Below are 20,725 nucleotides of genomic sequence, written 5' to 3' on the forward strand. Positions count from 1 at the left end.
CACATTTTTCCTGTGCTTTTTGCCCTCTGTATATTTCTTTTGTGAAGTGTTTGTTGAAATGTTTGCTTATTTTCAATTGGGTTACATGACTCATTGAGTTTATTTGCTAAAAAAAAACTGTTAAGAAATTTTGCATCTGTGTTGAGGGAGATTGGTCTTTAGTTTTCTTTTGTTGTAAAACCTCTGGTTTTGGTGTTAGAGTAATAAAATGATTTGGAAATGATTTCTGTTTTCTGAAAGGATTTGTACAGGATTGGTATTAATTTTCCCTTCAATGTTTGACTGAATTCACCAAAGAAGCCATCCGGGCCTGGACTTTTCTCTGTGGGAAGGTTTTTAATCACAAATTTCATTTCTTTAATAGATCCAGGGCTATTCAGATTTTCTATTTCTTCTGTCAATTTTGATAATTTGCATCTTTCAAGAAACATGTCCATTTTATCTGAGTTGTCAGATTTAAAGGCAAAAAGTTATTCATAATATCCCCTTATTATCCTTTAAATGTCTATAGGATCTGTAATGATGTCCCTCTTTTCCTTTTTTGATGTGGAGTATTGTGGTGGGGCTGTTGTGGGGTGGGTAAAAAGAACTAAATCCTAATTCTTCACAGTAGAAAATCAGTAGATAACACCTCCGATGGGAAGAAATCAAGAACAGGTAGTAGAAACAAGTGGTAGATACCAGGACAAATTGAAAAAAGAGTTGAAAGTCGTTGCCTCTGTGGACAGGATTAGTGTCAGGTGGGGCATGGCATGGTGGGGGGCAAAGGACTGAAAACCAGTTCATTCTAAACTAGTACAAAATTCTACTTCAGGGTACTTTCATTTTATATGTCGCCTCTCTCATTTGCCTTTTCCTACCCCAATTCAGGCCGCACTGAAAGTCTACTGTGTTCCTAGCCTTCTGTGAATTCCTCTTATCAGCACCACTGGGGTCTTGGCTCAGTCTGGTCTCCCTGGTTGTCAGACCCAAATTCTGCCCCATCTTCAGGAACAGCAGACCTGGGCATCCCCAGGGATTCTCACCTTGGGCCAATGGCATACCTGGTATACTTGAAACTCAGAGGATTGTTTTAACATCCCCTTTGCCAATATATCGAAAGTATCTTCAGTAATAATCGTGAATGAAACAAATACTAGTAACAAGAATAGAAATGCCATTTAAAATTTTATTGAACTTTTCAAAGATGTCAGTAAACATTAAATAAGTATTAAAGTTCAAACATGGGCACAATGGCTTAATCTTTTTATGTATATTTTATACTCAATGGTTTGAATTTTGATTTTTTTGGTTCTAGACCTACATAACAAATGCCTGGTAGGAAGTGAATTCTAGTTAAATCAACACTGGCAAAAGGCACAATTTTGTCAACTAGTAAGTTACACCATTGACATAGTGCTCTATTTTCTTTATATTTAATTTACAAACTAAAATTTGCACTTTCCACACAAAGATGTTACACTTTGTGGTCTGCACTCTTTTTCACTGTATAAAATTTTAAGCACAAGTTAAACCCTGTGAGTGGTCACATAAAATGACTCAACTTCTCTGGCTTCGTTTTACAGTCACTGCCTATCATCGCTTACTTCACAAAGACTATTTGGACGCAGGCATGGAGTCAGATAGGGGCTGGGGACTTGACCTACACCCAAAGTAGGCTTGAACAACAACTCCAATTATCAGAATCTCCTCTCTGACTGAAGGGGTATAGCAGAGTCTGTGTTGGGAGACCACTGCCTAACTGGGTGTCCTTGGACATGGAATACATGGCTTATTAAAGGAGATGCACTACCACATGCCAGTGGGGAGCTTACCTATATGCTATTAAAACTCAACAGAACTTAAGCCCACTGAAGATTTTTAAGGGGAAGAGAATTTTATCATACATTTTTAGAATTGCCATGTGCCTGGTGATAGAAAAGGCAGACTGGCTTTTAGTCCTAGTGTCATTATTATTTGTTAATTGTCTACAGGCACCCAGCAACCACTTCCTCCTTTGGTATGTCACTGTCACAGAGGACACTATCTCCACTCAACCTGCCATCCACACCTTGCCCTAATATAGCTCCTGCTCCCAATGTTCCAACAAAGTTTTCTTATGAAGAACGCCCTCCACACTGTTGAATCCAACATAAAGCTTGAATTTTCAACACCATTCAACCCAACCGATGCATCCGCCATCTTGAAACATTCTCTCCTCCTTTTCTACTGGCATCTCCAGGTGCTCTTTCTCAGCCTCCTTTCCTGGCTCCTATGCCTACATTCATCCATTAGACTTTGGAGTTCCCAGGCTTGGTCTAGCCCTTCTCCTCTCACATGCTGCTCTCCCCATAATCTCATTGACTCCCATGACATCAACACGGCTCACAGGCTAGCCACTCTCTCTCAACTGCCCACCATCTCTGCTTAAAAGGTCACCGACATCTCAAACAGAATATGCCCATAACCTGAGAAGACGTTCACTTGTTCACTTAGCGACCAACACATATTGAGCAGTCAACAAATACCAGCTCTTTCTCCAGTGCTCGGCATCTTGGTAATCACATCACTGGTCCCTGGTTACTTAAGTTGGAAACCTGGGAACTACCCTTGATACCCTGTTTCCCCCCAGTCCTCTCTGTTAGATCCATCCCTCTGTCTCACCTGGTTTTTTTTTTTTTTTTAAAGATTCTATTTATTTATTTGACAGACAGAGATCACAAGTAGGCAGAGAGGCAGGCAGAGAGAGAGGAGGAAGAAGGCTCCCTGCTGAGTAGAGAGCCCGATGCGGGGCTCGATCCCATGACCCTGGGATCATGACCTGAGCCAAAAGCAGAGGCTTTAACCCACTGAGCCACCCAAGCACCCCTCCCCTGCTCTTCCTCAAGAGCATATCCCATCTATCCACTTCGATCTCCACTGTCCCCACCACTTCTTGCCTGGACGAGGGCAGCAGGCTTCCACTCTGGACTCCTTCTACCCAGGCTCCATTTCGCAGCCAGAGAGGCTCTTAGTCTCTCTTTTTATTTTATTTTTTAGAGAGGTTTTTATAGATGTCAGTTTTAACAGTGAAATCCTCTGCTTAAAACCTTTGCCCATAGTGCTTACGAAGTCCAGCATGGCCTGGCCCTCGGCCACGTCTCATGGCACTCCGGTTCTCAAATGTGCCGAGCAGCAACCATGTCCAGGACTCCATGTGAGCACCTCTCTCTTCTCTGTGCCACTAGTTCTTAGCCCTTTAGGACTCTGGCTCCTTGTCCCTAACCCAGTGAAGTCTTCCCTGCCCCACGCTGTGGTCCATGAGCCCAGCAGGGCAGTGAGAGAGTCCCCCTACTCATCCTATCCCCCTGGCGCCCATCCTGAGGCTGAACCCAGGTAGATGATCACAACAAGGGTGCACAGTGCCTCCCTGTTGGGGGGGTGGGGTGGGGGAGAAGCTCAGAAGCTGTGTTGTCCGGGCATGCCTGGGAATGGGTCCATCAAACACGGAATTGCCCTTCTGTAGGCTGGGCTAAACTTTCAGAAGTCTCTGTGTACTCCCAAAGTTGAGTGCCTTAGGAAAACATGTCCCAAGGGCACGACATCCCCCGCTAAAGTCACCTCAGCCCCTCTCCCCAAACCCCCTCCCTCTGGGGCTCACTCATTCAGGGCTTCCAAGGGTCAATTCGGTCTGGATGCATCCATTTCCTCCAAGGCAAAATGTATCCATGCCTTTTTTGTGCTTTGGAGGCTGCTGGGAATAAGCAGGAGGTGTGAGGTTTTATTACCCCCTGGGAACTATTTACACGGGGCGTGCTGCTTGGGTCAGGGCTGTGGGAGAAGTGGGCGGGCTCCCTGAAGGCGACAAGTGGGTGGGCCCGGCTCCCAGGGGAAGGGACGCAGCTGTGTAGCGCTATTGTTCTGGCATCAAATCCTTCTAAGGCTCCAACTGGATTGCTTGGTGGCAGCTTAATTAAGGCTGCTGTTTTCTTCTTTCTTCTAAGTTTGTTTACTTTATGCACTTTCCAGAGGAGTACGTGTAAGTTAGAACTTGCTTCTCTGGCCACTTGAAGATGTGGGTCAGAGCTCTCTCTCTCTCACACACACATACACACAAATAAGTAAGACCATACAGGATTTGATTAATACAGTCTGCAAACTCAGACTTCTATCTGTGTAAGTGTGGATGCTTGTAGGCACACACCTATATTCACATGCCTCAAAGAGCACACACTTTTGTTGCCTATGTTCATGGAACATTTCCAAGAATCGATCAAGTACTTGGATAAAAAGAACTACAGCGCATTTTTTTAAAATGTTACTTTTACTGATTATAATGCAGTAATGCTTGAAATAACTAATTTAGCAAGGATAAATTATTTTTAATGTTTAGAAATGACATATTCCTAGGTAGCTCTTAGGTCAAAGAAGAAGTCTAAAGGGCAAGTAAAAACTATACAGAAAATACTTCATACCTAAACCCGAGTTAAACGAGCTGTACTCAGAAGAAAATTTATAATCTAAAAATGCCATTGTTGTTTAAGGAGAAAGGGTGGCACGGAGCAAAACAAAACAAAATTGAGTACTCGTCTTGGAAAGCAAGAAAACAAGTAGAAGAAATCAAAACACAAGCCAGGTAGGGGAAATAAAAGATTAGAGGTGTCATGAACAAAATAATAAAAACAAAACAACAAAGAGAAACAAATCCCAAACTGGTTCTTCGAAAAGAACAATAAATCACAAATAGGCGAGACTAGGAAGAAGAAAGAGAAATGACCCGACTCAGGAGGTATCATGTGAAGGAGAACACGAGCAACTATCTAGCCACACAGGAAAAACCGATCAGAATTGGAGGATCTAAAAACAAAACAAAAAAAAAAAAAAAAAGAAGAAGAAAGAAAGAAAAAGACCCCAAACAAAACCAAAACCGCAAAACTCCTGCCAAAATGGACATAAGAGATGGAAATTGGACGTTCCAATGAGCAGAAGGCACGGGGGATGATAAAGGGGAGCCACTGAGGAAGAGTCTAGAACCTTCCATCTCTCTTTAAAAAACAAGAGCGGGAAATTCTCAGGTAATTCGAGTATCCCGAGCCAGAGAAAACTGTTGGTGTCTCCCTGGCCCATTTTATGAAGCCGGCATAATTTTAGTTCTACCCTCGGACGCAGATATAGAGAGAAAACGACGGAGGCCTCTCACTTGAAAGACACAAACACTCAACGTATTAGGCAACCGAGCCAGGAAACGTATCAAAAGAATAACACATTAGCACATTCTGACCAAACGGGGCTTATTCCAGGGGGATAAGGTGGCGCCCCATCAGGAAATCTGTCCACATCATGTAGGACATTAAAAAAAGGCGGGGGGGGGGCGGGGTTTAAACTGGAAAAACAGTTTAAGAGCTGGTCCTAAGAGAGGGTGCTGAGAGGCTGGCGGTTTGTCATTCAGCGGCCACTGCTGACAAGTCCCTGTGAATGAGAGGAAAGACGGGACACCACTCTGTGCCCATCAGACGGGTTCATGCCGTGGATGCCCGGCCCCCTGACCCCAGCAGCAGGTCCGGGAAGGGACCTGGTGTGTACCCCCCGCTGCATCAGCTCCCGGGGGCCTACCGCATGGACATGAAGGGAGGGCCCGTGCCCAGAAACAGGAGGATGCTTGTTTATGGCTGCCCTGTTCTGGGCTTGTGGGGGCGGTGGCCCCAAGGTCAAGCCAGAGCCCATCCACATGGAAGCAGTTGAATCTGATACAGAAATGCTGATACGCAGTGTTTAAGGGAAGAGTTCACACCCCTTGTTGGCGACATGGAGAGGCTGCAGGAGAGTGTCCGGGATTCCGATGTTCATGGAAAGAAACGCTGGGAAAGCACGTGTCAGCGGACATGCGTGCCGGGAGGAGGCGGGCGCTGCCAGAGGTTATCAGAGTGGGAGATGCGGGGGCAGAAAGGGGCAAATACTGTGTTACCTGCTTTCATAAGGTAACGGGAATGTGACATCATCTTTTTGATTTGCCTTTCTATGAAAAAGATCGAAGCTAATTTTAAAAGTTTCAGGTTTCTCCAAAAGCATATTCTCCCTCTGATGTTTATGGATTCTCGAATCATCTCCTGGCCCGAGAAAGGAAGCTTGGACCAGCAGCGACTGGGCAGGACCTGGTCTTCCCTGTGGACAGTGGTGAGCAGGGCTGGGAGGGAGGCAGAGGTCACAGACACACCCTTTCGGTGCTGGGTTTCTCCAAGGCCCGGAGGGCTCGGACAGCTGGTCCTCCAACACCACCACCACCACCACCACCCCCCGCCCCCGCCCCAGAGCCCTTGAACTATTCTAGCTGCGTGGTCTGCCTTTCAGGGTGTCGGCCACAGCTCCTAGAGTCTCTCCCACTTGGAAAGGCACAGTCTTTGGCTATGGGCTTTGGTTTGGAAAGTGTAGCCCCTCCCTTCTCTTCCCTGAGCTCTCGGGTTTCTGTTTGACATTTGGTTCTGGCTGGCTCTCCTGTTGAGCTCCGGTGGGCCATGGTGGCTGGAACATCTGAATGGGCAGGAGGGGACAGTTCCCGATTAAATCCAATTCTTTTCCTGTTCCATGCTAAATCGTGCGGCTGAGTGCGGCTAGAGAAAACCAGAAGCAGGCTGCCTGGTCTCAGTTTAATGATCCCCAGCCTCGAATGGGCCTTTCGTGTTTCCTGGCTGACCTACTGTCCGTACCTCCCTGGTCTGCTCACTTTCCCATGATCTCAAATGTCTGTCTTACCGTTCCCTCCCCCTTCCTCCAGATCCCTGTCACCTCCCGTCAGTCCGTGCTCCCTCTCCGCTCATCTGACCAAGGAGAAGCAACGGAAACAAGGAAACAAGGATGTCCTTAAATTTCCACCACATCTACCCCTCTTCCTGGCTTGTCTCCCTCCTCCCCTTTGACTGCCTTCCTGTATTATCACCTCTCACCCTTCTCGAAGTTCCCGCTGCTTCTCTCCTTCTATTTCTAGCCGGGTTACTCCACAAAGTTGTGGATATTCCTTGTTGCCAATCAATGTCCCCCCCGACCCTCCTTCCATTTTCCTCTGGGCTCTGATGCCGTCCGGTTCTCCCTTCTCCACTCCACTGCAGCTGCCCTAGAAGGCTCCACGGACCCCGGTGTTGGGACCCAGTATGGCTGCTCCTCATGCGACCTGACTTAGCAGAAGCACCTGGTATCCTCCCTCCTCTCTGAAAGCTTTCTGGACTTGGCTTCTCGGATCCAAACCCTCCGGGCTTCACGCCTGTGTCTGGATGCTCCTGCTGCCTCCTGGGCTTTTCCTCTCCACCTGCTCACACTCTAAACTTTGGGGAGCCCCAAGGCTCAGATCTGGGGCCTTTTTTTTCTGCCAGACCCACTCGACTTACCTCTCTGGGGACTTCATCCAGGCTCCATGGGTCATCTGGATGCTGAGGACACCCAGCAGGAGTCCCCTCGGGCCTGGACGTCTCTCTCGAGCTCCGGCCTCAAGCAGCGTCAAGGAGGCACCTTCAACTTAGCACATACAAAGTGAGCTCTAAACCTGTTCCCCCCGAAGCCCCCTCTCCTCAGCCGACATGACAACTTCCAACCCGCAGAGGCCCCGCCGGGTCAGTCACCTGAGTGGGGGAGGGGAGGGGCTGCCCGCACAAAGCCAGGATCTAGAGGCCGAAAGCTGAGGGTTTCGTCAAGGTGAGGGCTTTGCCCCCGTGGCGTGCTTGTGGGGAGCGAGGGGGAGAGGCTGCGTGTTACCGTGAACGCTGTAGTATGTGTGGCACTGGTCACCGGCGATGGTTCTAGAATCTATGAACACCAAGAGACCAGAAGCAACCAAACTGTCTGGGAAGTCAATAAAGCATTTTATTCCACAGGAAGAAAAATAACGACTCTGACATGAGGAACAGATGAAAGAGTCTTAACAGATCGGTGACCGTAAGTAATCATGTTTACACAGTAGAGAACCAGTTAATTTAATTTCAGGTTTTATCAAGCAGCTACTATGGTATTTTGAGGCACAGATGATGCTTAAAAAAAAAGTTGTCCTAGAGCCTCTGAACATCCCGGTGAGTCCCCACCAGGCCGCTGGCCGTGCCCACAGAGGCTGGACAGGGGCTGCCTCCCCCTCAGTGGGGGTGCGGGGGCGCCTCCCTCGGGCCAGTGCTCCCCGAGGGCGAGGCCGCAGCTCTGACTGCCCGGCCCTGTGGGTTGGCCGACTGTGCTGGGTCGGGGAATTAGGATGGCTTTTGATTTCTCCTTATCCAATTTCTCCTCATTCAATTTCTTTTACTTTTCTCGGAGAGAATCTGTGTATTTGGGACAGCATGAAAATCGGGAGAAATTATCATAACAAAGTCTTAGACATCAAGGGCTAAACACCAATTGAAAAAGAAACCAGGCACTCAAGGAGCCTGGGGCAGGGCCTGCTTCCTTCAGGGCTTTGAATTCTTTCCTGGCCAAGCAGGAAGCTCAGTCCAAGGCCCCTGAAGCCCCCCCCCCACCCCGGGGGGGGGGCCGCGAGGGCAGAGAGCCCCAGAAGCTCTAGCATCTTCTCAGGCTCCTCCAGGCGAGGACTTGCACAATCCACCGGCCGGGCGACTGTTTCTAGAGCTGATTAAAGTCAGAAGGGCTCCGGGAGGAGGGCACCGCACGCAACACCTCTTGGTGGCCTGTGGGTAGCAGCTCTGCCCGGTGCAGCCCTCAGCCGGCTTCCTGCATCCCAGGTGCCACCAGGGGCTGAGGACTGCCTGCTTCGGTCACACGAAATCCCACTGACTTCATTCCAGAAAGCGACAGAAGGCTCACCGAGGCAAACAATCAGCCCTTCTGAGAGTCTCATCTTTAGGAGATCGTGGTCTCCGGCAGGCGGTGGGTCACTGATGGCAAAAGTGGGGCACAGCTGGGGAGGCTGGGGAGGCGGGGGGGACGGACCCACGGCAGGTGACGCCAGGCTGCGCTGCTGTGGGTCTCGAGTGTGAGCAGAGGGTCGTGACTGCCCCCCAGCAAAGACAGACAAACAACAAACCAAAATCCGCCCCAACCCTTCACGAGCCAAGTTTCGATTTTGCAGTCCACCAACTTAGAGCTCGTGAAGACGACACAGACCTTGGAGTTCACGACGATCCCTGGAAACACTGTTGAGCCAAAGCTCTCGAGCACTTGTGCTAACGCTCCCCTCCTGCTTCTTTGAAAACACACGCCCGCACACACCCGCACATGCACACACGCGTGCACACGCGCAGGGCGAGGGCCAGTGAGGTGGACAGATCAGCTTCATCTGCGTTGCGGAAGGGTTTGGGTCAGGACTTCCAAACACCAAAACCTTCTACACATCCGCTGATGCACTGCGTCTCGACCTCGGCTATATGTGACGAGGCCATAGAGACCGATGAGCTTTGTCAAAGTGAAAATTTAAAAATCACAAGGCTAGTCATTCACGCTGGAGGGAGCCCCCCTCTCAGGGAAACAGCAAAAACAAGCCCCAGGAGGAAGAGGGCTCTCATAGCAGGCCTTGCTAACTGGCTGGAACTTAAGACCAAGGACAAGAGATGTTCTAGCCAAATCTTGGTTCCATGAAAAAAGGACAAAACAGCTTTTCTTAATACTCAGATTTCATTCCCTTTCCCGAGACTCTCTTCCTTCTCGTCTGGTGTTACCACTGCTGACCCCAGGGCTGTGCAGCTGTGGTACCTGACTGTGGCTTTATTGAAAGGAAAGAGTCCTAGGACCTCCTCCCGGTTGTTGCTCAGAAAGAAGAGCCTTCTGAGTGGGGACTTCTGAGAAGTCTGTGGATTTTTGATTTGTTAAAACAAACAGTTCCGTGAGATGTTTTTCCTTCTAAATCAACAGAGCCTACCAGTGTTTCAAACTGACCCTCTCTGATGATAACCCAAGAAAAACTTACAATGCTGGTGTGCACGAGTGTACACACGCACACTCAGACCCACAGTAACAGAACACAATTTACCTCAAAGTTGGGCAAGACTAGTCAGGAGAAAGCCAAATAGATGGAGGAAAAAACGAAGTGGGGGTGGGAAATAAATAAAAGATGGGTTTCCGAGCCACCATCCTGCATCTCCTTCAGGGGCTGGCTCCGGCTCTGGGGCACGGGCTGCCCCATCGAGCCTCGGGGGCCCCGGGATTCCAAGGCGCCCACCAGAGCACCCCCAGTCTCACTCAATCTTTGTTCCTGTGACTTCTCTGGTTTCCAAAACTAACAAAGAACATTCTTCAACTTTCAAGAATGCCTTTTTATAGACAGTACCCTGAATTAGATGTGTAGAATTAGTGCAATAAAAGATCCAATATAATTTTATATTACTTTACAGTTAATAAACCTTTACACACATCACAGGCCCTGTTCAGAAATGCTCCTATATATTTACAAACACACGGTTGTACCTATATACATGTTAACAAAATACAGGGCAATCCAAAAATTAGATTCATCTCAGTACACTTTTTTTTTAAACGTTATTCAACAAAAACCTTTTGAAAATTATTTCCCCATAATCTAAAGTAACCCTCCACCCCACCCACAAATTAACATGGTTTCCACTTGTTCTTGTATCTTCCCCTTGTTTCTTGATATCGTCCCCCAAACCTTATTCTGGTTGGACTGAGGCCCAGCCAAAGGGCCTTTCCTCCTGATGGATCTGGGGTGTCTGGGAGCGTCTCTCGGGCAGCCGGGGCCTCTCAGGAGTCCGGCTCCAACTGCTCTTGGTTTTCATTGAGTCTTAACATGAGCTGCTGTTCATAGTAAAGACTCTTTGCATAGTTTATCTCTTGTGATAACTTGACAGCGAGGCCCTCGGATTTCACATGGACCTGGAGAGTAGAACAGAATCGGTAACGCGCCCCGGGGCGCAGCCAAACAAATCCCCGGATGTGGACCATTCAACCGGCCCAGGCATCGGCTCCCAGCCTGGTGGCAGGTCGGAACAGTATGGGTTTACTTTTTTTTTTTTTTTTAAAGTAGACTTCACGTCCGTCATGTAGCCCACTGTGGGGCTTGAACTCGTGACCCTGAGCTGAGATCAAGAGTTGGACCAGACTGAATTATCCGGGTGCCCCTGGTATGAGTTTCCTTTTAAGAAAGATTCCCAGACGGGGCACCTGGGTGGCTCAGTGGGTTAAAGCCTCTGCCTTTGGCTCCGGTCATGGTCCTGGGGTCCTGGGATAGAGCCCCGCATCAGACTCTCTGCTCAGCGGGGAGCCTGCTCCCCCCCCACCCACCCACCGGCTATCTCTCTGTCTACTTGTGATCTCTGTCAAATAAATAAATAAAATCTTTAAAAAAAAAAAAAAAGAGGGGCGCCTGGGTGGCTCAGTGGGTTAAGCTGCTGCCTTCGGCTCGGGTCATGATCTCGGGGTCCTGGTATCGAGTCCCGCATCGGGCTCTCTGCTCAGCGGGGAGCCTGCTTCTCTCTCTCTGCCTGCCTCTCTGCCTACTTGTGATCTCTGTCTGTCAAATAAGTAAATAAAATCTTTAAAAAAAAAAAAAAAAAGAGATTCCCAGGGCCTGTTGCTGAGTTCCTGAGTGCTGATTCCAGATGGGGGGGGCGGTGGATTCCTGGAATCTGTATCTTTAACATACGCCCCAGGTGACTGGGTGGCCAAACGATAGTTACCTGACATTTGGGACTCCCTGGATGGGAGCACCGGCCTCAGCTCTGAGGAGGCGAGGGTCTGCTGAGGCTCAACAAAGAGCGAGAGGGAAGGATTGCACCATGGGGACCCACCTCTAACGTCCAGTGACAAGTCATAGAGGGACAAATGCCTAGTTGCTCACTTGCCCTGACAGGAGCAAAAGCGTGGCTGGGCAAGGCTCCCCACCATCGAGAGGAACTTGTGGAAACACTCAACTTCTGGGTGTTAACTCTGGGAATGTACCAGCCCTGATTTAAGCCCACGACCCCAGGGGAGCGTGCACAGGCCAAGCCAAGCCAAACCCGACTGCATTCCTGAGCAGGGGAAGGTCGAGGGATTCCTGAGGAGAGAGGCCCAAGAAGGTCGGCTGTGGTTTCCGATCTGTAGAGGGCGCCGGGGGTAAGCAGCGCCACTTTGAATGGCCCATCATTCTTGAACGTGGCTTTGAAAATCCTGGCATACCAGGTGAAAACTGAGCACGACTAACACCTCGGGCTCTCGCAAAGCCTGCGAAGAAGTCAGAGGGCGGCGAGAGGTGGTGAGCTTCCCACACGCGCTTCTGCGGAGCCAACGGTTTCTCTGAGTGGAGGCAGCAAAGGGGTCTAGACCGCCAGCTGTGGAGTCACATCACCCAGGCTTGTACCCCAGTTCCTCCCAGTGTTGCCCATATAACCTGGAGTTACGGGCCCAAACCAAGCCTCCTTACCAGGCAAGAGGGACCGACGGCACCGCGCCACATAACCCTCAGAAACACTCAGTGTCTGTCCAGCGGGGCACATGGCGGGTCCTTAATGCACGCTGGTGACTAATGGGAATGTTACTATTTGAAAGTCCTGCCGTGACAATACCTTGTACCCTTTGGAGGCAATCTATCCATTTTATTTAGGAAAATTTATTTAGAATTTATTCTGGGGAAGGGCCTGAGCTAGACACTGCTTCTCTGCGCAGAAAACAAGTCTGTGACTGCGACCTGGGAGAAACAGGGAGAAGCCAGAGTGTGTGCTAACTCAGGGCCAAGCACTGCAGAGTCCCGCTTTGGGAATAAAAACCCCCACGTGTCATGTGGGTAGGTCCTCACCACTCGCTACAGCCGGCATTACTGGCCACACTGTTATCAATGGGCAGGGGAGGCCCAGGGGCTGGGTTGTTCCTGGTGGAGCTGGGAGGGCAGCATCGCCCCAGTTAACGCACATGAGCTCCTTCTGTATGTGGGACTGAGGAGCAGAACCCCTGGGGACTAAGAACAGCCCAACGTAAACCTAAAACGAGTGCCTGGTGAAAAGCGTAAGCCTTCGAGGGCTCTTTTCTGTCTCTTAACCACCGCATACACCCATTCGGGGACTCAGGAGACGGGCCAGCGGCGCACTCACCATGGGCTTCTGGTGGGAAGGGCCAGGGATGGACACGCCACTGCTCGAGTTCACTGCCTTCTTGGTCACCTGCACGTACACCTTCCCGTGGTCTTTGGAGACGAGGCAGTGGTAGAGATCGTCGTATTTGACTTCCAGGAAGATGGCCTCTCGGTCCACATAGTCGCCCCTCTTCAGGAAGTAGACGGCTCTGGAGGAGATGAGCACACAGTAGCTGTCGATGTTCTCCACGGCGATGAAGCTGCCAAGAAAGGGGAAAATCAGTGTCACGCCCCGAGCTGAGCCTCAGCCCCCCGACGGCGGGGCCGCTCCTGCTCACCGAGCCGACAGAAGGGGAGGAGGCGTGCTGTGGGCTCCTGACCTCGAGTCCAGGCTCCCCTACGTCTACTACACCGCGAGCCTCAGTTTCCCCATTTGCAAGCGGGGAATAAAGGTGTCACTGACCTCCCGGGGCTGTACAGCACGGGGGCCCCCTACACGGGGCTGCCCGAGAAAGGCGGCTCATGATGACCACCAACAGCATCGCCAAGAGAAACTCTATATCCTGACACTGCATTGTTGGGGGGAGGGCTTTCGCAGGGAGAGAGTTTGGGGAGCTTAAGGCACAGAGGACACATGACATTACCCGGGCTTTGTTGGACACAACAGAGGAAAATACAAACTTTTCACTACTGACAAAGTAGCTGCTGACAACGTTCACTGCTAATGAAGGGCGGTGAAGGCCGGGCCCGGAAGACACGGGCGGCCAGCGTGGCGGAGATGCAGGGTGGGGGGAAGGGGGGACAACGACTCGGATTTAAACTCGGTTCCCAAGCGGGTGGGTGCGGGAAGACGACGTCTGCTTCCTTCCTTGTCGAGGCTCTAACCGGGAGGCAGCCGGGCCTCCGCTCCACACCTCAGTGACTGGGAACCTGGGAGAACGCCACTGCATGTTGAGAAAAGTCTAATAAACTAGAAAGTGCTTTCTGAAGCTGTAGTCTTGATTTGACTAACGTTCAGTCATTACTTGGAGGGGCGGTAGGGCCACTCGGAAAAAAAAAAATCCCATTCCTCTTCCTCCATGGAGCTCCCAGATTTAAAGTGGAAATTTATGCACGTCAGACCTTTCAGCTCGGCTCCTGAATGAAGGGCAGTGACCCTTGGAAACGGCCACGGCAGCTCTCCGGGGCCGCTCGTGACAGCCCGCCACAATGGGGCAGCCGCGTCGAGGGACAGCAAAAGAGACCAGATGACGGCAAGCATACTAAGAGCTGACGACAGGCTGGCTGTCAAGCTCTGGTCCCCGGGACTTGATGTCCTGAGAGGAATTTCCAAACTGTAGCTGCTGAGCTGAAGCTCCCCCTGGAGCTGTTTGGGGACTGGGGTCCCACGATGGCTTTGTTTCTCAGCGGTCACAGAACGGCTGCTGGGAGGGCACCCGCCTGCCTGCTGGGGCCCCGGCCACTTTCCTTTCAGATCTATGACTCCCTACCTGACGGTTTCCAGGTTCCCACTTCCCCAGGAAGCCTCACGGAAATGCTCCAGGCTCGCCCCCACCTTCAAATGCTGAACTGCTTACCTTCGAGAGCCCTGCCGGACACGGACGTGGCTCTCCAGGCTGATGCGGGAGCGGGGTCCGCATCGTACACCCCCGCGTCTCTCTGAGAGCCCACCGCCACCGAGTCAGCCACCCTCTACGTACTCAAGTAAGTATCCGTCTGTTCCAGTTGCCATTTTAATTACAGCCTTGCATGACAAAAATTGGGGTTTATTGTTCTATTCTAACTGGTTGGCAATGCCAAGAATGCAGACTTGTAAAGTCTCAATGCCAAAATTAGAACTACCCAGCAGCTTTTGGCGTTCAGGCCACTTAGCGCAGAATTTCCCACATTCTAGGTTCTGACAGTATCACGGCGGGAGCGTTATCGCTTAATCAGACTGAAAGGAATCTCAAACAGCTCCTCCGGGGTAGCGGGGAAGAAAGGAGGAAACAGAGGGAGACAGACAGAGGGAGACAGATGACAAAAGCATCCTGACATAGACAGGAAGCACCACAGGCCCAGAACTTGCTGAGCAACTGACATGAAAACTGCAAACGGCCCATGGTTTCCGAGCACAGGTGGGCTGGGCATGCAATGGGCTCCCAAAGGAGACCCCAAAGTTGGCCGCTGCCCCGGGGTGAGAGCAGGAATGTGCATTAAAAATCCAACTGAGGGGCGCCTGGGTGGCTCAGAAGGTTAAGTGTCTGCCTTCAGCTCTGGTCATGATCCCAGGGTCTCGGGATCGAGCCCCACATCGGGCTCCCTGCTCAGCGGGAAGCCTGCTTCTCCCTCTGCTTCTCCCCTTGCTTGTATTCTCTCTCTCACTCTGCTTGTTCTCTCTCAACTAAATGAAATCTTTAAAAAATAAAAAATAAAAATCCAGCTGAGGTTATTTCCTCTCCTCTGGTCCAGTACAGGAGGCACCTACCCCATGACCCTTACCCCCACTCGCACCTGTCCGGAACCTGCCGTAGCTGACACTGAGGCCCAGCCTCTAGAAAGCCAGGCCTTTCCATCCGGGCAGCTGCTCTCGCGTCCAGGCCAGGGTGGCTGACGTTATTAGTGCACTTTCCACACTGGAACACTTTTATAGGCTTTCAAATAGACTCCTTTCCAAGATGCCACAGATGGCAAAGTCCCTAGTCCAGCCAGAGCCGCTGCGGAAGGAAGGGTGGCTCTGGGCTTGGAGTCTCAATGATGGCACTTGTCACAGAGGAGGAAAGGCTGCCAGGCCGGGTGACTCCGGGCGGGCCAGCTGCCGTCCCTGTGGCTCAGTTTCTTCATCTGACAGAGGTGATGCTATCTGCCCGGTTCTTCGCCAAGTAGCAAAGTCTGAAGAATTCATGGCCAGACCTCTGTTCTGTGCCCAGGGGCCCCGTTCGGGCCCTGAAGCCACCACCGGGAATCACACCCTCTGGACACGTGTATCACCTCTTTGAAGTCTTGTCTAATCAAGAGCAGATCAGAGCCAATGGTGCGAGTGAGAGGAGGAGAAGGGGAGAGAGTGAAGCCATGGCCGGGGCACCGGGTCCCCAGCGCCGCCTGAGCAAGGACCCAGAGGCTGACTTTGCAAACAGCTCTGCCTCTCCGTTTCCCTCCTGACACGAGCCAACACTCCTACCACCCGCCACCAGTGCCCCAGGTTTCTTCATCCTCCTCCTCCTCTTTTTCTCCTTTACAGAATCTAGGATGATTACAGCTCAGCTCTAGACTAGAGGTCCCCTGCTGTGGAGACAGATCCCAAACATGTCCATCATCTGTGAGAGCAGCCACAACTCGGGGTGACCGGAGAAGCCGGCCAAGGGAGCGCTCTAGGGCCTTCCCCTCTGCCAGTGGCGCCGTCCTCTGTCCCCTTCTTCGGAGCCACAGCGCTTTGTCCCTTCCTGGCCACCCACCTTCGGAAGCTGCTTCTCTCGGGAGGCCCGGCGTTTGCTCACACAGCTCACGGCGCCGCAGCCGCCCTGGAGCTGTGTCTGGACACTGGGCTTCCCACTGTTCATTCTGGAACAAGCCCGTTTCACACAGGCCTGCTCTTGGCCCACAAATGAAGGGACTGTGGTAAAACCTCACGGGATGGCACAGGACGAAAGCCAGCTCGGTCTCAGGGGAACCCTGGGCACACCCTTCTAGCCTCTGACCGGTTAAGAGCCCAGAGGTTCTCTGCGCACACACACCCCACGGGTCCCCACGCTCAGCACGTGCTCAGCCGGGCTGCTGCCCCTTCCTCCAGTCCCCTCCTCACTCGGCCTGCCTGGCGCGCTGGGCCACATCTCCATCCAGCCACATGGACAAGCGGCCCGGAGGTCACTCTCACCTCCTCCTCACTCCGACTCTGTGTTTAGTCAGCGCTGATGCCACCTCCCCACTCAGCTCTGTCCCCCAACTCCTGTTCGCAGCCACCATCTGCATTGGGGTCCCCCCACCATTGGTGCGGACCATGCCCACGGCCCCCCTACTGCCTTCCTGTCACGTGTCTCTGACTGTGATCCGTTTCTCTGCTGCCGCCAAGGTGACATTTTGAACATGTAATTCTCAGTGGGGTCCTCTTCAAAATCTCACCACTGCCTACAGGACAGGCGAGTTCAGTACGGCTCTTAGGATCTGGACCGTGGGCCACCTGCCACCACACCCGGCGGACCCCAACCATCCAGGAACTCTGCCGCCTCCGCGCCTGTACCCAGCACTAACTCTTCTCTTTCGTTGGGGCTTTCTCTCTTCTCTCCCAGGCACAATTCTCCTCATCCTGTTGGACCAGGTCAACCATCCATAGTCTTTCCTGGCTCTCCAAGCATAAATTAATCACTTCCTCTTGAGGCCTCATAACACACGGCTCACACTTCTATTTTAAAAGCAATCACACGTTATAGATGGTTAGTAATACCGTCCTGCTTCCCCTGCCAGACTGTGAACTCGTCAAGGAAAGAAAAAATCTTCTCACTCGCCCTGGCACAGAGCAGCATTCAACACACTGACGTGCTAGGTAGTTCTACAAAATGACTGTGAATTTACATTGTAAGGTCCAGCGGAGTTTGCCAGAGCACATGCAACTTTGTATGTTGGGACTGTATTTTACCCAGAAGTAAAGTTACAAAACTCTCTTGGAACTCTTGATCTAACTTATTAAAGATTTAGTCAAGCCGTTAACTTTTTTCAGCACAGCTGGCTGATCTGTCACATACAAATTTTCATTTAGGGGCACATCAAAGAATGTCCAATTCCCTCAGTGTCAATGGTTATTGACAGAGTATGATCCGGTTTGGAAAATGGAAGCGAATGAATTTTATCCCATTCCTCAAAAGGGCCTGTTTTTTGTTCTCGTTTTCAAGCTGTATCTGCTGCTATAAGGTTTACATTGATGGTTCTATGCTGTTAGAATCAATACTATAACCTGCGATCTAAAAAAAATTTCTGATTTCTGTCTCTATCTGCAATTTGTGAAGGGTAGACGAGACCGAAAATACCATAAACAGTATGGTTACAAAGAGGGCAAGAAAGGAAAATTTGCTCTTGAGTTCATTTCTTTTTGTGCTCTGAATGTGCTGACCACGTGCCTGAGCTTCTTTCGTCAGAGAAAGAACTGGTTTGGCTGGTGGGTTTACAGGCTGTATTTCTGTTCTTTTTTTATACTTCTCTGTATTAAAAGAAAAAAAATCTCATAAATGTCACCTTCTGAAATGACATTTTGCAAATACAATCCAGTTGTCGAGCTCCAGAATAGTGTCAGGTCACGTGGGTGGCTCATGGGCACCCACTCTAATCAGGTTAAGAGCCACCTTAATGTTTACGATAGTGGTGTGTCACTTTGTGATCAAGTATTAGAAATAAAATAGCGACTTTTTCTTTTCTTTCTTTCTTTTTTTTTTTTTTTTTTTAAATGAAAATGAGGTCTCTGGCTACAGATGAGATCCTAGTTATAAGGAAAAATTAATTTAATCAGATGGGACAAATTTTACTTTAACATCATCTTAACCCAGGATCCTATTTCAAAAACCAAACTAAAATAGAATGGGAAGCAACGGTAAGTCTGCAACATACCAAAGAAACAGTCGATTCTTCTGAAACCGAAGGCTTTTCAGCTGGCCAGACCTGAAATCCTATGTCAGTAACTATCTTTTTAATACTAATTAATTAAATAAAATGAAAGATTAAATGAAACTTGATCTGGGAGGACAAAGTTGAAGTGCCCATGGCACTGGGGACTTTGTGGGGTTTTCACTACATCAGGAAGTAATTACACAACATTTTCCAGAAGTGAAACAGTGAGTCTAACTGGAAAAAAATGTGGAAACATTTAGTTAGAACAGTAGAGCAAGGTATTAAAGACCCTTTTAAGGGGTTAACTCTGAAGGAAAATATGCAAATAATTAGGTCTTTAAATATGTTTTTAATTACAATTCTGGGATAAAAGTCAGAGGTATAATTTGGCACTTGTGTGCTTTTCTTGAAAACCCCTTTCTTGCAAAGTGATGATTCTAATGTTCACGTCACCGTGAAGACCCAGCCTGACAACCTAGGATACTTCAGAGAAGTTACTGGCTTCCTTGATGACTTCTTCCTTGTACCGAGGAAGGCCACGGTCACGTGCTTTCTTTAACATTCACTGGCGAGATTTACCCACAACCTTGGGTAGCAACACATGGTTTTCATCTTTAGAGTCAAAACTCATTCATCCCAATATCTTTCCCCAGTTCATATGAATTTCAAGAGTTTCATGAAATCAATTTTACTGACTTCAGTTTGATTCCAGTTCCCAGCCGTACGTGGCTCTGTTTTCAATGTGCACGTCTCACTGGGAACAATCCTGGGTTAGCTGTACCACACAATTTCTCCCTTGTGTTTTTGGCGCATGCCATTCTACTGAAAATGAATTTTGTAAGGGCCAGGGACGGTTCGAATCGAGTAGGGGTGAGTGGGGGAGGAAACTGAAAGCGCAGCGTACAATCATTTATAATTTCAACCTTTGGCCAAAAAAACCCCCAAAAGATGGCAAGGTGAACGCATATTACTATAATGCGACACCGCCGCGCTCCAGCTATCGTTCATTCAACAAATATTTACTGCGTGCCTATTATGTGCCAGGAACCATTCCAGGTACTAAGGATGGACTAGAGAATGGAACAGACAGAAATCCCAGTGCTGCTCTGCCGGACCCAAGGAATGACTCTCTGGGCCTGTCATCCAAAAGTTCCATCAGCGAAGCAGCATAACCGGGCAGCTGAGCCACCAAACCCTCCCCAAGGAGCAGGACTAGAAAGTCCTCCCCGGAGTGAAGCTGCCTGGGGAGTGTGGGTTTTGCAACGGTCTAGGCCCGGAGCTGGGCCTAGACTTAAAAAGAAGCATGCTACGGACTGAATTGTGTCCCTGCAGAATCCTTACATTGAAGCCAGGAATTACGGTTAAATGATGTCATGACGGGTAGGGTCTCCATCCTACAGGGTTAGTGTCCTTCTAAGAGACACCAGAGCTCTTGTTTGCTCTTGCCATGTGAGAACACAGCCAGAAGCTGGCCATCTGCAAGGCAGGAAGAGAGCGTTCACCAGGAACCAAACTGGCCAGTGCCTTGATCTTGGACTTCCCAACCTCCAGAACTGTGAGAAAATGGTGTTTTTTTATGGCAGCCGGAGCTCAGGCCATGTAACGCACCGCCATTCTTAATAGCCCTTCCAGTAACACTGCAGGGGGTTTGGGTTACATAAAAGACATCCGGGAAGAAGCCATCCGATCCAGTAAGCAGCAAATGATTTCTGGACTTAATTTTTGATGTCTCCATTCAAATATTGCTATAAAAATAGATGAGGTCAGCTTAGCACTGTCTCTAACAATGACCGTGACGGCTATCCTGAACTAACTTCTGCCTCAGATACTCCTCCTTCAACCCCAAAATGTTCACGGCCCTCAGAGCCTTCCCGTCTTAGCTTTAGCTTAAAGGAGATAAATAAGCATTAAAAGAAATTAAGCGAGCATTTTGCTACTCATTAGGCATAACCAGACACCACCTCCTGACCAGTGGTTCTAATACCAACTGAAGTCACAGAGCCTTTTCTGCTAAAAGGGTGTCTGCAGGGGCGCCTGAGTGGCTCAGTGGGTTAAGCCTCTGCCTTCAGCTCAGGTCATGATCCCAGGGTCCTGGGATCGAGCCCCAGATTGGGCTCTCTGCTCAGCGGTGAGCCTGCTTCCTCCTCTCTCTCTGCCTACCTCTCTGCCTACTTGAGATCTCTGTCTGTCAAATAAATAAATAAA

The 20,725-nt window shown here is 49.9% G+C and overlaps 1 protein-coding gene across 1 annotated transcript in view; it reads right to left on the bottom strand.

Moving 5' to 3' along the window:
• Positions 1-7,789: 7,789 nt before the first annotated feature.
• LOC111154928 (vacuolar protein sorting 13 homolog D) overlaps positions 7,790-20,725 on the bottom strand; it is a 255,254-nt gene continuing 242,318 nt past the window's right edge. Inside the window, exons 69-70 of the mRNA XM_022514884.1 lie at positions 12,966-13,206; positions 7,790-10,773 (exon numbers count right to left, since the gene is read on the bottom strand). Of these exons, the coding sequence (XP_022370592.1) occupies positions 10,642-10,773; positions 12,966-13,206 (373 nt within the window). The 3' untranslated portion in view covers positions 7,790-10,641. The remainder of the gene's footprint in view (positions 10,774-12,965; positions 13,207-20,725) is intronic.

Source organism: Enhydra lutris, unplaced genomic scaffold (assembly GCF_002288905.1).
Source record: "Enhydra lutris kenyoni isolate GAN:26980312 unplaced genomic scaffold, ASM228890v2 scaffoldscaffold38, whole genome shotgun sequence".
Classification (NCBI taxonomy): domain Eukaryota; kingdom Metazoa; phylum Chordata; class Mammalia; order Carnivora; family Mustelidae; genus Enhydra; species Enhydra lutris.